Consider the following 14,918-nt stretch of genomic DNA (forward strand, 5'->3'; position numbering starts at 1 on the left):
TTTGGGTTTTCTGCTGGCAGCACCAACCCCTTGTCCCGTGGGTGACTCTGGCCTCACTCTGGGCTGCCTGCCTTCCGCCTCACTCCAGCGCTGCTGGGGACTTCTGCTTTCCAAGAGGAGGCTTTCAGAGACAGACCAGTCAGGTGCCTGACTAATTTTGTCCCTAAAAGAAGAAATCTTTCCCATAACTAATTAGGATTTCTAAATTAGGAAGCCTGTCGGTTAAAGGGCAGGGACTGGGCTGTTCCCAGGCTTGCTCCAAGCTTCCTCCTCAGACTCGCAGACATCACTTGAGTGTCCTTTGCCTTAATTCTCTTTGGCCGTGGACTTGGGATACTTCCCTGCCGCCTTGAGCACAGTGCCACGGTGCCGAGTGACAGCTGGGATGCCGATGGGGAAGCAAGTGTGTGTGAAGAAATGGGCTGAGTATTGGGCTTAAGCTTTGTGCAGAGCAGCGTAGGCGGCTGTAAGGCCTGTGTATAGTAGACTTTCATGCGGTGCCTGTCACTTGGAGGTCTAAGTCAAGCCTGGAGCTCTGTTTTAAACAGAGATGCCAAAGAAGAAACACAAAACAGTGGCAGTTCCCAAGTCCCTGGATGCTGGAAGCTCCTGCGCAGGGAGGCTTGTGCAGCTACAAATACCTGACTCTCATACGGCACCTAAAAATGTGCTTGCGCTGACGCTGTGACAGTGATGGCTGCGTGGCTTATTGTTCTCATTCCAGCAGTCAGTGGCTCTGAGTCAGCAGGTTAAGATTTGCCAGAGCTGGGGTGGTTGTGCTGAGGAGGCCTGTGCGGATCTGTGGTGCTGAGTGGAGGGGCTGTCCCCAACTCTCTCCTTTTGTGGGGGGACATTGGGTTGGAGCCTGGACCCACAGTCAGTCTTGGCTTGTGCTGCCACTTGACCCTGGAAGCAGTTTGTGTGTGAAGAAATGGGCTGAGTATTGTGGAAGCTGTAGAACAGTCTCCCTTGGGAACTTCTTCCCAGCCTCAACCTTGTGCTATTTGAGTCTATAAAGTGAAGCATCACTGCTGCTAGTGAGGCATCATGCTGACCAGTCTGGCTCTTCATCATCACCCTGACTAGATTAAAGGTAGTGGAAAGGATGATGAGAGTGTCTTTAATGGAGACATGTTGCAGTATTTCCCTATGACTGCAGATACATCCTTCCCCTCTTTCTAGCCCTTGGGTGGCTGCTTGTGGGTTGTCCAGGACCTAAGGGTGCCTTACAGTGAAGAGGGGAAGATCTGGGCAACCATGTCTTTCACCATGGGAACAGTGGCTGGTTTCTGCAGCAGATTGCCTGTCCACACAGTGTGTCCCTGGTGCAGAGCAGGGTGCTGGGCCGAGCCTCCATGGATGTCCCTTGTCTTGAATGACAGCTGCTCCCTCCACCCTGCCTTGCTCCAAAGAGGTGACCTGTTTGGGGGTGTATGGTGGTACAGAATCACGGGTTTAAGTTGGAAGGGACCTTAAAGCCCATTTCATTCCAACCTCACTGCTAATGATAAGGGCAACTTCCGCTAGACCAAGTTGCTTCAAGCCCCATCCAACCTGGCCTTGGGCACTTCCAGGGATGGGGAGCCACAGTCTCTCTGGGCAACCTGTGCCAGGGCCTCCCCACCCTCACAGTCAAGAATTTCTTTCCAATATCTAATCCTGGGAAGAGCTGTTGGGCTGAAGCTTTGTATGACTGGGACAGGAGTCAAGGTTTGCTCTCCTTGCACTAGGCCAGGAGCTGTGGGACTGTGTGGAAAAGGGTCAGACATCCCAGACTCCTCAGTGGGTGATTTGGTACAAATTCTCATATCTTCTTGTCCCAGTACACAGTTGAGGGGCTCTGAATACAGCTGAGAGCTAGTCAATATCCTGACAAGTGTGCACATGCTCATGAACACACTCACGCAGACTCCCCAGGAGTGAGAGCAGCAGGCAGAGCCTTAAAATCTCGATGATAATGCTCTGGAAGAGGATTTTCTTTTTGTCTTATGCTGACGGTCCGTGTTTTGCCCTGCGTAGGCCAGTCCTGGTCCTCTAGGGGCTTAGCAGAGTCCCAGGCTGGGTCTGTCCTGCGCAAGAGCTGCTGTGTCTGGGGCAGCTGGCTCTGGGTGTTGCAGCATCCAAGGTCTGGCAGGATCACAGAGCCAAGAGGAGACTGGGCTGACCCTTTTGTGCTCAAAACATGAAACAAATGACGCTGAAGCTGCAGATCTGCAGCTGCCAGCAGATCAGCAGTTTTGCTCAGGCACTTGGCCTCTTGGTAGCAATGAAATGTGGTAGCAGGTTGGTCCATCCCCCTTGCAGAGACCAGGCTTCTGCCCACCAGCTATAACGACCCTGTGGCCACTTCATTCCATTGAGATGTCTCTGACACTTCCTCAGTCTCAGTGCTCCTTTGCAAGGTGCTGGCGATGGGATGGAAAGCTGGAGCAGGTGCTGTGCTAGTGTAAAGCTCATCCTGCGCCTGAGGCGATGCTGAATGAGGATTCACAGCCCAGCCCTGCTGCCAGGTTCCTCCCACCGGCTCCTTCCTCCCTCTGCTCCTACTAACCCACTGCCGGGGCCCCTCGCTGCCTGGCAGCAGCAGAGATGTCTGCTGGTATCCTTCTCCGAGCATCAGATGGAGAGGAAAACACAGGGTGGAGTCAGCTCTCGCACAAAGGAAATGTTGAGGTATCATTTCTGCCTTCGGAGCATTTTTTTGGTGGCTGGGGAGAGATTAAACAGGATCTTAACACATTCACAGCCCCCTTCCCACCTCATTTTCTTGTAAATCTATTGCTGTCATGGTATCTTTCAGATGATATTTTTAGCTTTGCCTTTTCCTTTTTTTGCCTCCCATCCTCGTATCAGACTTTTGCAGGGAAACGCGTTTCTATGGGAGAACAGAATGAGCCATTTCACGAGACATTTTGTTATGGGCAGAAGGGCCAGGAAATCTGATTGTGTGTTTGAAATGACACATTCCCCTTTGTAATCAGCTAATCGGACTTGTCAGGGCGAGTGCCAGCAGTGAGGCCAGGCTGGAGGTGGCGGCAGGGCAGGTGGGGGATGGACCAGCCCTTCACATCCTCCTAAGGCCTATCCAGAGGGGAACGTCACCCAGGTGGCCACATGTGAAGGGTGCAGTGCTGGCAGGAGGTTCCTGCAGGTTTTTTTCCTTAATGATCCTATGCATGAGAGAAGCAACTGGATGTTCTAATTAGGTGCACTATGGATCTGGCAGTGTTTGTGCTGGCAGGAGCCCTGTGGAGCACGGGGTGGTGTTGCACCTGATAGAATTTTGGGGATCTGCTTTAATTGTGCTGAGAGGGATGTAGCAATGGTCTCAAGGTTGGAGAGAAGTGGTCGTACAGCTGGATCTGCTGCTTGCTATGGGAAGGTGCCATTTTTGGCAAGGATACAAACGTAAAGGTGATGGTGAACTTTGTTGGGAGAAAATTCCAGCCTGAACACAGCAGTGTTTCCCTCTAGGAGTTATACTGCACATCCTGATAGATGAAGGTCCTGACGAATGAACTGGCCAGAACAAGAGAAATCTCCTGGTTTGGCTCTGGGTATGTGCACCCCTAGTGGGGCAGGGGCTGTTAACTCTGCAAATTGACTGGGACTATTCTTCAGGGAACCATAGAATGCTTTCCAGTGGTATCAGATAGTAGCATGACATCTCTGGAAGAGTCCGGGGTCAGGCTGTACCAGGCTTTGAGCAACTTGGTCTAGTGGAAGGTGTCCTTCCTGCCCATGGTAGGGCTGTGGAATGTGATGATCTTTAAGGTCCCTTTCAACTCAAACCATCCTATAATTCTATGGGATGTGTAAATCCCAACTGGTCACCTTGGTCTCGTGTGTGACCCATCTGCAAGAAATGTAGCTGACTTCAGGTGACCGTGGGAAGGCGCAGCTGCCCATATGTGTTTTGGGGGCAGAGTCTGCCATTGCTGTCAGCCCACCTGGCCACCTCAATATCACTGCAGGAGCTTGGAGCTCTGTCTCACCCTGGCATGCTGCTGCTGGCAGGTGTGGGCAGAGCAGCCTGGAAGCCCATGGTGGTGTGGTCCATGGGACTCTCCTGCTGGGCACTGACTGGGCTGTTCCCTTTTGGCTCACTGAACTGTTGTGATGCCAAATGGGCAAAGCTGTGCACAGCTGAACTGCTCTCCAGATGTGTTCCTGCGCTTCCTGCTCTCTGTGTGCTCCTGCTATGGTACTCGTGTGAAGGGGACAGTGCAAATCCTTGTCCTTTGCTGGACCCATCAGCATGTTTGCAACGTGCTGGCCTAGATTTAAGTGAGCTGGACCAGTACAGGGCTCCTTCCTAAGCCCCAGCCAGCAGCTGAGCCGGCCTGTGGTGCCGGCCGGGCTCTGCCCTGAGCACAGACTGGAGCCTTCACCTGGCTGCTGCTGTATCCCAGCACCTGTTCCCCAGCCAGCACTCACATTGACCCATGAGGACCAGGCTGGTTGATTGTGATGACAATGCTGTCACAATGTGGGTCACTGTGGAATATTTTTGAGTGTCTGTGGCTGAGATGGTGTACCCAGTAGCCTGGTACTGGCAAAGCTGCATGGCAAGAGGTCAGGATGCAGCCCAGCATGGATTTTTTGCCTTCAGGAGTGTGATGGGGAGCTGCTGTTTGCAGGCAGAAGTGAGCAGAGTTGGGGGAGGTCTTGCTCCCACTGCCTTTATTCTCAGAATGCTTCATTAATGGTACTAATTGATGTCTGTAGGTCAGAGCCTGCTGTGGTCCAGTCAGCCCCAGTGAACACTGCTCACAAAGGGAAGCCACAGTCAATGGCTGATGGAGAACGTGCAAGGGCATTGTTTGACAGCGTCAACACAGGCAGGTTGGGTTGTGTCGAGTGCCACTGCCCTGCCTTTGATGGCTGCACCTCCATCCTTCCTTACAGGAGGAACAGGGTGCAGGCTTGTGAGCCCCAGGTGCTGGGGCCACTGGTGCCATATCTCTTCTTCCGGGTCTGCGGAAAGCTGGCTGCTCTTGTACCAGGCTGTGCACCTGCCTGCCCATCTCTGCTTGGCTTCTATTGACTCACCTTTGAGCTGGGGTGGGAGATAGCTGAGCATACAAACCCAGGAGCAGCATGGAGTACCCACAGAAATTGCTGGGCTTGACAAAGAAGGAGCAGGACCGCAGAGGCTGTGCCAAAGGAGGGTGGGAGCCCCACAGATTCCCATGTGTGACCTGTGTCTGCAGGTGGGAGTGCAAGGTGCTGGTATTGGAGTCCATTCTGAGGATCAGCTTGGCTTGTTGGGGCACTCCTGTGTCCTGCTGGGAGAGGCAGAGCTCTTCTGATGGGAATCTTGCTCTTTTTTGGCTCCTGAGTCCCTGTGCAGGGGCATCTGCATAAGCAGAGAATACAAGTGAAGGAGAGGGAGGCTTGTCTGGACTCCAGAATGGAGGCGTGTGGACATGTAGGTAATGGCATGGGACAGTAGCTTTCTCCACGTGCCAGTGGCATCCTGAGTCTGTGGGCAGTGTGGAATTATGCTGGGACACACATTCAACTCCTGGGCTGTGCACTGGTGTGGGAGTGCTAAGGCCCCATGACACTGGCCCTGCAGTGCCTGTGGGTGGGGGGACCTGGGGTTGTGGGTACCACCAGTGCTGGAACCAAGCACAGTGTGGCTGCCCAGCCCTTGTCCTCATGCACTGGGACAGCTGAGCAGTAAAACCACATGGCAGCTGGGAAAGAATCTCCCTAGTGGGCAGGAGTGTATGGGTCCCAGAACCATGGGTGACATGCTGCCTGTGCTTCTCTTTGTGTGACAGATGCAGAGAGCAGGCATAGGGCCACGGATGCAGAGGTGGCTGTGACCCCCTTCTCTTCACATTATCTCTCATGAGAATTGTTTAAGGGTGCAATTCTCCCTGCTGAAAGGGGATTTTGTTTCCTTGGAGGTGCTGAAGCTCCTGGCCTTATTGACTCAGGTTTTCTGTGTGGGAATACGGCGGGTCCTGTCCTTGTCTGGAAGGGCTGACTGGAGCCCTTGAAGGAGCTGGCCAGCTGTAGGTCAGTCACTGATGTTGCCATGCTGCATGGGGGCTTGGTCCAAGTGGAAAGTGGAGCAGCTTTTGTACCTCTTTGGGAAAGCAGCTATGGGTCAGTGTTGCTTAGGGCAGGCTGTTGGCCAAACACAGCTGATGTTTGCTTGTGGACAGTGAAAGGATTTTGCTGAATACATGGGAGAGGTGGGAGTTTGCATAGGTGGGTAATCCTGTCTGCTTTGCTTCTGCACTGGAGGAAGGCTGGGACTTGCCTGTGCAAGTATGTTTGAATATTAACCCTTGGAAAAGTGGGAGGTACTGCTGCTGTGCCATGAGACCATGCTTCCTCCTCCATGTCACTGTAGTGCCTGCTGGGCAGATTCTTCTCCCCTGTTAGATGAGTTGTCATGTAAAAAGTGGCCCTGAAAATGCTCTTGCAGGTTGGGGACAGATTTTAGCTCCTGGCGTATCAGACGTGCTGATGAGTCCATGGGTGAGGAAGTGGAGCTGCCTCCCTTAGGTCCCACATCACTGACCTGCATCATCGCCCACAGCCAAAGCCCTGCTGACCAGATGTTTGTCCTCACTGTCTACTGCCCCCGCACTGTGGGGGCCGCACCATGAACCAGAGGGATGGGTGGCAATGGGGTGTCACAGATGGCCTGAAAGGAGAACACCTGGGTTACACTGAGGGGATCTGTGTCACTCCTTGGAGGTGTGTTGGCTCTGCAGCACTGCTGTAGAAAATATTTGCATTTGTCCCTGGACCAACAGAGCTGGCTGTGGTGCACACGGCAGGGCTGCCTTCACATCAGGGCAAACAACATCTAACACACTCCTGAGCTTCTGTTCCTCAGCACTTGAGCTAGGCAGGCATCCTCTTATGAGAGCTGTAGCTGTCCTTCTGAGCACCTGCCATCATCTTCTTTTTAACCAAATCTGATTTCTTCTTTGCAGGTTCTGAATTGTGCCCAAAGCAAGTGCTGAGAGCAACCCCTGGAAGCAGCGTGAGTTTATCCTGAAAACTTTTGTTCTCCTTTGCAGATCCCACATGAGACCAAAGGGGTTTTGCAGTGTAGAAGGGGTTGCTCAGCTTGGAGAGGTACTGCAGGGAGGCTCGTCTGCCAGAAGCCCCCAGCAGGACTGGAAATCTAGCTTGCTTCCACAAAAGCACCAAACTGCTGGGCTTGGGCTTCTTCTGGCTTTCTTTGTGTTGAGATTTTTTCCTGGTTTAGCTGCGACTTGGGCAACAGCCCCTTTGTCAACAGGAAGGTTCCTACTGGTGGAGTGGCTTTGGGATATCACGCTTAGCATTGGGTTTCCGAGCTCTGGGTTTCCATGCTGTCTTTTGTGTGGAGGATCTGAGGAAGGCAGTGTGTTTACAAACCAGCTGTGGTGTTTTGCCAGCTGTGAATCCCAGCCCAGGGCTCAGGTCCCTGGGCTCATGGGACTGGACACAGCTGGCCTCAGGTGCATCCCAGAGAGTCTGGCACTGCTGGGCAGCGGGGAACGAAGTACAGGGGGGTTCTGAGCTTCATGATTAAATAGCTGTGATGCCTGAAAGAGTTAAGGGCTTATGGTCCAGGCCTTCTCAGAGGCCCCAAGGTCCCTCCAGCTGAAAGGGCTGCTCTGCTCCAGGGCCCCACTGCACAGCACAGTGGCATCCATGTGAAACCAGTTGTGAGGAGCTGCTTCTGTGCATCCTGCAGCCAGTGTGGGGCTGGTGGTGGCTGGGAGGACAAGGTCTTTCTTCTGCTTTTGCTCTCTGACCTGAGAGGTGAGCATGGCCAGAGCAACACTGCAGTATGACCCTGGCCCGAGGCTGAGATGGCAGGATGGTTTTGTCATCTGAAAACTGGGGATGAGGAGCTCCATAGCTGCACTCTGCTGTCCTGGCTTTCTCCGAGGCAACAGGGCCATGTGGCAGTGGAACTGCTGCCCATGGGGTTTGGCTCCTGCCCACATGAGGCAGTGGGTGCAAGTTCTTCCCCCAGAGGGTGGTCAAGCACTGGAACAGGCTCCCAGGGCAGTGTTTGTGGCCCCGAGTCTGACAGAGCTGAGGGAGCATTTGGTCAATGCTTTCAGGCACATGGTGGGATTGTTGGGGTTGCCCTGTGCAGGGCCAGGAGCTGGACTCTGATCCTTTTGGGTCCCTTCCCACTCAGGAGATTCTATGACTCTGTAAGGGCAGATGCAGGCAGGGGATCTGTTTCTCTTCTGAGGGCTGTGGTGGGCTCCTTGGGGCTAGAGATGTCTCTGGCTCTGAACAGGGCAGGTCCCCATGTTTTGTAAGCAGTTCCTCACCATCCAGTGTCTCACCAGCTCTCCTTCTGCAGGCATTTTGTGGATCCAGTGAGATGCCAACTCCACCCATGCCCCAGGGTGCATGTCAGTTTGGAGAGGAAGGAGAGTGACTGGGTTTCCTGTCCTGTCTCTGTATGCTGAAGACTTTGGGTGCTAGCTGACCAGTTTTGGAATTGGTTGAGGTGGAGGTACAGGCCCAGCTTCAGTGGTGGATTGCACGTGCTCCTGCATCTCTGTGTGCCTCAGTTTCCCTGCAGGATGGAGTCTGGGTGCTGTGGGCTCTGCACTAGGGCTCAGCATGAGGAATGCACTGGCTCTTGCACCCGTGGGAGGGTGGGCACCAGCCACAGCTGGCGTGGGAGTGTTCGGCTCCCTGGCAATGCCCTACAGGAAGCTCTGCCCTTGCTGTAGTTTCCCACCCTGGGTTGGCATGGGGAACAGGAGGACACGTGCCATCTCCACGGTGACCCCTGGTGCTCAGCCAACACCTCTGTTTTGCTATTGGCCATGGTGTCCCAGATGCAGCTGGGGGCAGTTGCCCGGGTCTCTGTATCTTTGGTTTCATGATTTCCCCTTCCATCTCATGAGCTGGCATTGAAGACTTGGGGCAGCTGTAGTGCAGCAGAGCTGCTCTGTATCTGTGCCCTTCAGGCAGGCTCACCCAGCCTGTGCTGGTCACCTGTGGGTCTCAGCTCCCTGGCAAGTCTGGGCAAGCAGATCCTTCCCAGCAGAGCTCAGGCTAGCTAGGCCAGCTGCTGCTGTGTGCCAAGGGAGGTCTCCCTCAGCTTTGGGAAAGATTGGTGACACTTTGATCACAGCACAGTGATTGTGCTGGCAATGAGCTTCTCCCTTCTCTCTGCTTCTTCAGCTCCCTCACAGCTGATGCTGTATCCTACCTACTGGGTGTCTGGAAGGGCTTGCTGCTGGGATTGGGTGGGTGGCAGTGAAGGGAGAGGACTGATTCCTTGGAGCTTACTCAAAAGAGATGATCATCCATTATTTGGACTGGTGGTCATTGTAGGTTCCTTCCAACTGAAGTACTCCATCCTTCTCGAAACTGGTGGCAAGGTGTGACTATTATCTTGGAGAACATGGCACTTTGCACTATCATTTTAGATGCAAGCAGAGCCCTCCTGGAGCTGCAGAGCAGAAGAAGATCACTGTGGCAGAGCGCTTGGCCCTTCTTTTGGAAGGAAAGAGATGATGGGAGAAGGCTGAGCCTATGCCTGGGCTGGGCTTTCTCTGGTGGCTCCCCTTGTTTCAGGTGATTTTCACCCTCTCTACCTCCACTCTTCCAACACGCTGCTTCCCATGCTGTTCTTGCACAGAGAGCACCTGAGCTCCCCTGGCTGCCACATCCCAGCACAGGGTGGCTGAACCCGTGTTATTTGCCTTGCTCTGAGTGTGGTATCTGCCAGGGCAGCAGAGGACCTGCAGTAGGATGGGAGCAGCTCTACTCTCACCAGCAGAGGAAGAGCATTCCCTGGTGGTGGGTGATCTGTGTGGTCTGCAACACCCCCACCTGCTCCTGGTGTGTATCCAACGTGCCCTGCTGGTGCCCCACAGTGGCCAGTGGCAGCTGAGTGAACTGGGTTCACAAAGCCTTTGTTCCAGTCTCCCTTCTCTGCTGCACCAGAACGTTCCAGGGCTCTGCTCCAGTGCTGTCCCTGTGTGAGAGTTGGAGTCCGAGGGGAGGGATGTTTGCAGCGTTGGTGGTCCCAGTGTTTCCCTGAAAAGCCTGTTCCTTATCTGGGCTGACTGCTCCACTTGGCTGTCGCACCTCTTGGACAGCCCCTTCCTCATCCCAGAAAGCATGGGGGGCCAGCAGGGCAGGGCCAGCTCTTGGGCACAACTACCCCATCCCCCAGGCAGTGGGGTTCTCTGGCGGTGTTGGGATGTGTCACTTGAGGTGGTTTAGCCCCAGAGCTCTGTTCATGGCCAGTTTCTAATGGCTGTGAAGTGCAGGTGGGCACAGAGCAGCTGCCAGGGTATCTCCCCAGCAGCCTGGGCAGGATTAGGTCCTTACAAAAAGAATTGGTCTATGACACTGCACAAACCTCCTTAGACCTAAGAAATGCTGTCAGTCTGTTTTATGGAGTAGTTGGGAAGATGAATCTGTTCTGTGCTCCCTGCCTTCCACCCCAGAGAGCAGTGGGACCCCAGCAGGGCTGGCAATGCTGCCATCTCTGGTGCAGCTGGTGGCAGCTGGCAGTGCTGCCTGTGCCCCACCCTGCCTCTGGGTTGCTGGTGCACTTTCTTCTTGATTTGCAGCCTGTCCTGGCTGCAAGACATGCCTTAGTCACTGAGCCTTGCCCTGTACCATCACAGCTGCTTTGCCTGGGCTGAACAAACAGGTTTGCAATATGTGGCAATGTGTGCTCTGAAGGCTGGTGGGAGTTCCCTCACTCTTGGGAAAGGCTAACTGCTGGACTGATTCTTTTAACTTCTTCTGCATCACATCACTTAGGAGCTGCATTTCCTCCATGCTGCATCATGGTCAGCTGAGCTGAGGTGCCCACCCATATCTGACCTGTCTGCTCAGCTGTTGGAGGCTCCTCTTTCCAGAGCTGTGCTGGTGGGATCCTGCCCCACCTTTGACATACAGGGCTGTCTGCTTGGGCAACAGGTAATGGGGCTTTACTGGGGAGAGGCAGCTTTGTTGCTCTGATGGCCATGAGCTTGCCCAAGTCCTCAACAGATCGCAGAGTGATGGATACCTCTGTTCCCATGTCAGGTCCCACCTCTCTCCCTGCTTCTGGCCAAGGGTATGGAGGACTGGAATGGGCTTCCTTCTTTGCTAGACTGGTGATCCCACTGGGGCTGGGTGGAAAGGAAGAGCTGTCTGTTCTCAAATCCCTGCAGAGAAGGACTGGCCACCTGGGACTGATGTTTCAACAGCTTTTTTGGCACAGCAGGACCCATGGATGTGAAGCTGTAGGCAGCATCTGAGCAGGCATGGTGTGGGCTGGGGAGATGCATGACTTGCTCCCAAGGGTGATGCATAGGCTGGACCATGCTCAGGAGAGCCCCTGGCCCTGATGTGATTTGAGCCATCTTCCAACAGCTGGGTACTGGTGGTGACCCTCTCTGGGCTTCTTTCAGCCCATTTCCACCACAGCCCTCGCTGTTCTCTCCTTTATTCTGTGGCTGATATTTTCTGTTCTTGGCTCTCCTCCTTGTTGCTGAAGGGGTTGAACAGTGTTTGGGGTACTTCCCATCTTCAGCAGCTACAAGAACAGGTGCCAAGTGCTGCTTGGTGGGAGTGCAACAGGTTCTGCTCCCATCATTGTAGCTGACCAGGGTGCAAGACTGGGATGCCAGGGCTACCTACCTGTCTGGTGCCTCCCTAGGGGAATATTTGGTCTCCAGAGGTAGTGTGTTTGTCATGCCTCTGTGTGCAGCATCTCAGGCTGCTGAAAGTGTCCTCAGCACGGCCAGTGCTTCCTCTGCTCTGGCATTGCTCAGGGACCTCTGGGCTGGTTCTTCATCGAGCCATATGCTGCCCAGGATTTGGGGTTTGGCTTGAGTCCCTCCCCGCCTGCACTGCAGGCAGGATACTTGGTAGGGTGATGGCAGGGTCTGATGGGGCATCAGAATCAGCTCTGTGCTGCAGTGAGGAGCTTTGGGAGCCTCTGAGGCTGTTCCCATAGCCAAAAGGCCAGTGCTTCTCCACTTTCCTCCAGCCAAAAGGCCAGTGTTTCTCAGTACACTCAGTGGTGGTGGCAGGCAGGGTGAGCAGGAGCACTGCTACTTCCCAGGACACTGGCATGATGCTTCTTGTTCCTCACTGCAAAGTTGTGTTTAATGATGAATTTTGGATGGAGATTTTGGGATGGATGAATTTGGGAGGATGAGGGAAGGAGAGGGCTGCCCTAATCCTGCTAAAGATTCAACATGGCTTTTGTGCACAAGCCAACTTGGTTGCAAGAGAGAAGGTCAGTACCTGGGTTGCTGGGGAGACAGTGGCATCAGATGTGGCAGATGCTGTGGTCTTGCCAGGCGGTTTGTGTCCCACCCTTTTGCTGCCACCAGTAACAGACCCAGTGGCAGTCCCTGACTTGTTGCAGGGCACACAGTGCTGAGCCATTTGTGTGCTGTCCTGTCCCACGGGAGCTTGGGGATGGAGCACTCTCACCAGTGGCTCCTGGTGACTGTGGCTGCAGCAGTGCTCTGGCTGGATGCCCTGGGCCTGGGGCATACTTGGTAGAGTCGGCTGGATGTGGGTTCCTCTGGCATGGATTAGGGGCCCATGCTGCAGAGCTGTACTGGGCCCTGTGGGATGATGCTGTCTGGGATGCCCATCTCAGCTCATTGACCTGGTGACTGAGATGGGCAGCACTATCTCTTGAAAAGTCCAGGCTTCTCTCCACCTCTAGAAGGGCCCCATCATGGACCACCTTCAGGTCCCCAAGGAGTGACCAGCAACTGATGAGCAGAGGCACATGGCGATTTGCCAGTCCAGAAGTGGGAGCGGCGCGTTGCTGCTCTGCCAGGGCTACAGTCCTGCCTGTGTCCCCACATGGCCATCACCCATCCAGCACCTCTTCTGGGCAAGACCACAGTGCCCTTTGCTTGCACACCCAGCCCTAGGCATCCCCCATCAGCTGCCCACACTCTTCCTCCCAGCTGTGGGGTAAGTGTCTTCCCACTGTTTGGAGGCCACGTGGGAAGTGGTAAACCTGTCAGGATGGCTGCAAAGGTGTAAGAGGCATCTTCTTCCCCTCATGCTGTGATGAAAGCACTGGAACCTCATGCTCGTGGGACCTGTGGTGTCACTGCTTCAGGCTGGGCTGGGCAGGACAGAGGGCTTAGGCTGGGCTGGACCTGCCTGAGCCCAAAGCCACCAGTGGCTTTGTGTCCCCCATCCTGGCTGAGGCTTTCCTAATTTAGCTGGGAGGTCAGGAGCCATGCCACTCTCTGTCCAGGTTTTCTTGACCTGGTCCATGGTCAAGGTCCTCCTGGACACAAACTGCTCTGTTAGGGGCCAGCTCAGCTGTGGGGTCCCTGCTTCCAGCCCAGCTTTGGGTTCTCTACTTCTAGCCCAGCTGTGACAATGGGGGTCACTGCTCCCGGCTGGGCTGTCATGGTGGGGTCTCTGCTCCCAGCTTGGCTGTGGCAGTGGGATCCCTGCTCCAGAATTGGGCTGGGTGCAGTACCCTGTAATCTGGGAGCAGAGCTTTGTGTTCAGGGTGCCTGGGTTGGGACTTTCCTCTCGGAGCAGGAGTCTACTTTGGAGCTCTGCCCTTGGGTGCAGTAGGAAGGAGAGGGAGGCTTTGCTCAGGTTTCTCTTCTTTTCCCCTTTATTTATTTATTATTATGTTTTAAGCTTCTGCAGCAGCCCTTCCTTCTGTTGTCCTCTAATTGTCCAACCTCCCCAAATACTTGTCGCCTGCCTGGTGGGAGAATTTGAGATACATCAAAGGTAGCTGGGCTTCTGCAGGCGATGAGCAAATATCCTTTGGGAGCTGGGGAGAGATTAAACAGCCGAGAAAAACAACTGCTCTGCTCAGGATTGTCCAGGAGGTAAAATGGAAGGGTTGGGGGAGAGTGAGGGAAAACCAGCAATACTTGCTTCCCAGAAAAAGTCTGCCCAGTGCCTGGGAGGAGGCTGGTGTGCTGGGTCCCTCTGGGCCTGGTGGGTGTTGCTTGGGGAACATGAGTCTGGAGCAGCTCTGCAATGGGAACCGGGGGTCTCCGTTCCTCTCTCCCAGTTGACCCTGGAGTGAGTTTGTCCAGCTGTTTGTCAGAATTGTGCCTATGCATTCTGTAAATGACTCAGCTTTGAGGAGCAAGGCCAGGGGTGAAAGGGACTGAAATGAAGCATAAAACCCAGTGTCACACTTGGGCTGGAGTCCTCCCTGGGGTAAGTGTGGGGAGATGTGTAGGGAAGAGGGAATTGACTTGCACCCACCTGGCTGCCTGTGGGCACTGGGGGCTGCTGCCAGGGCTGCTGGGGGCTGCCTGCACCTGAGTGGTGAATTAGACTTGAACTGGCAGTTCAAGAGCGGAAAAAAAGGAATTTTCAGCTTTGTCTTTGGGAGTAATACAAAGCAAATGGAATAAACGCCGAGCTGTGGCATTGTTTGTAGTGTCAGGACTGGATCAAGGCAGTGCTTGGAGAGGTGTCAGCACCTTGGTCTCTGACAGAAGCCGGTGCTGGCTGTGTGTTGTGGGCGTTGGCACAGCAGTCTGCCAGGCTCCCTGGTGGCTGCCCTGGCCCTGCTGGGGCCTGTGACCAGGCCCCTGAGCTTTATTGAACCTGCACTCAAAGAAGAATGGCTTTCTGGGGCTTTTTTATTTGTTTTAAAATCCCTATAGCAGTAGTTATTTTGTGGCATAAAGTACCTTACAAAAACCAAAAAGAAATAACCCACCTAAGATATTCTCCTCCACTTCACTGGAAAACCTTTGGTTTTAATGGTGCTGGTGAGTGAGCTGACATGGCATGCCCCAGCATCCAGTGCATCCATACACCAGGAGGTAGTGTCTCCCCTGCTGTTGGCATGGCCCTGAGAATGCGAGGGAAGCTGGGGACTTTGGGGAACAGCCTTTGGAGACACATTTACAGGTATCTCAGGCTCCTTTCATGCTCAGGGCCACTGCCAGGAG

The 14,918-nt window shown here is 54.2% G+C and overlaps 2 protein-coding genes across 6 annotated transcripts in view; one reads left to right on the top strand and one right to left on the bottom strand.

The window, feature by feature from the left end:
- The window catches only part of LOC139680248 (vitelline membrane-like protein), a 29,752-nt gene that overhangs the window by 6,735 nt on the left and 8,099 nt on the right, over nt 1-14,918 (bottom strand). The window contains exon 4 of the mRNA XM_071572692.1: nt 4,438-4,561. Within this exon, the coding sequence (XP_071428793.1) occupies nt 4,438-4,561 (124 nt within the window). The remainder of the gene's footprint in view (nt 1-4,437; nt 4,562-14,918) is intronic.
- Nucleotides 1-14,918, top strand: part of EPB41L1 (erythrocyte membrane protein band 4.1 like 1) — a 67,793-nt gene that overhangs the window by 2,581 nt on the left and 50,294 nt on the right. For 3 of the 5 annotated variants that reach the window (XM_071573174.1, XM_071573176.1, XM_071573185.1), the window contains exon 2: nt 6,963-7,012. The exons of 1 other annotated variant lie outside the window; for it this stretch is intronic. The gene's annotated coding sequence lies outside the window, so the exon portion shown is untranslated. Of the gene's footprint in view, nt 1-5,918; nt 6,031-6,962; nt 7,013-14,918 lie in introns of all 5 variants that reach the window. One more of the 5 variants, XM_071573175.1, reaches the window with a different exon arrangement.

This window comes from Pithys albifrons, chromosome 18 (genome assembly GCF_047495875.1).
Source record: "Pithys albifrons albifrons isolate INPA30051 chromosome 18, PitAlb_v1, whole genome shotgun sequence".
Lineage (NCBI taxonomy): Eukaryota > Metazoa > Chordata > Aves > Passeriformes > Thamnophilidae > Pithys > Pithys albifrons.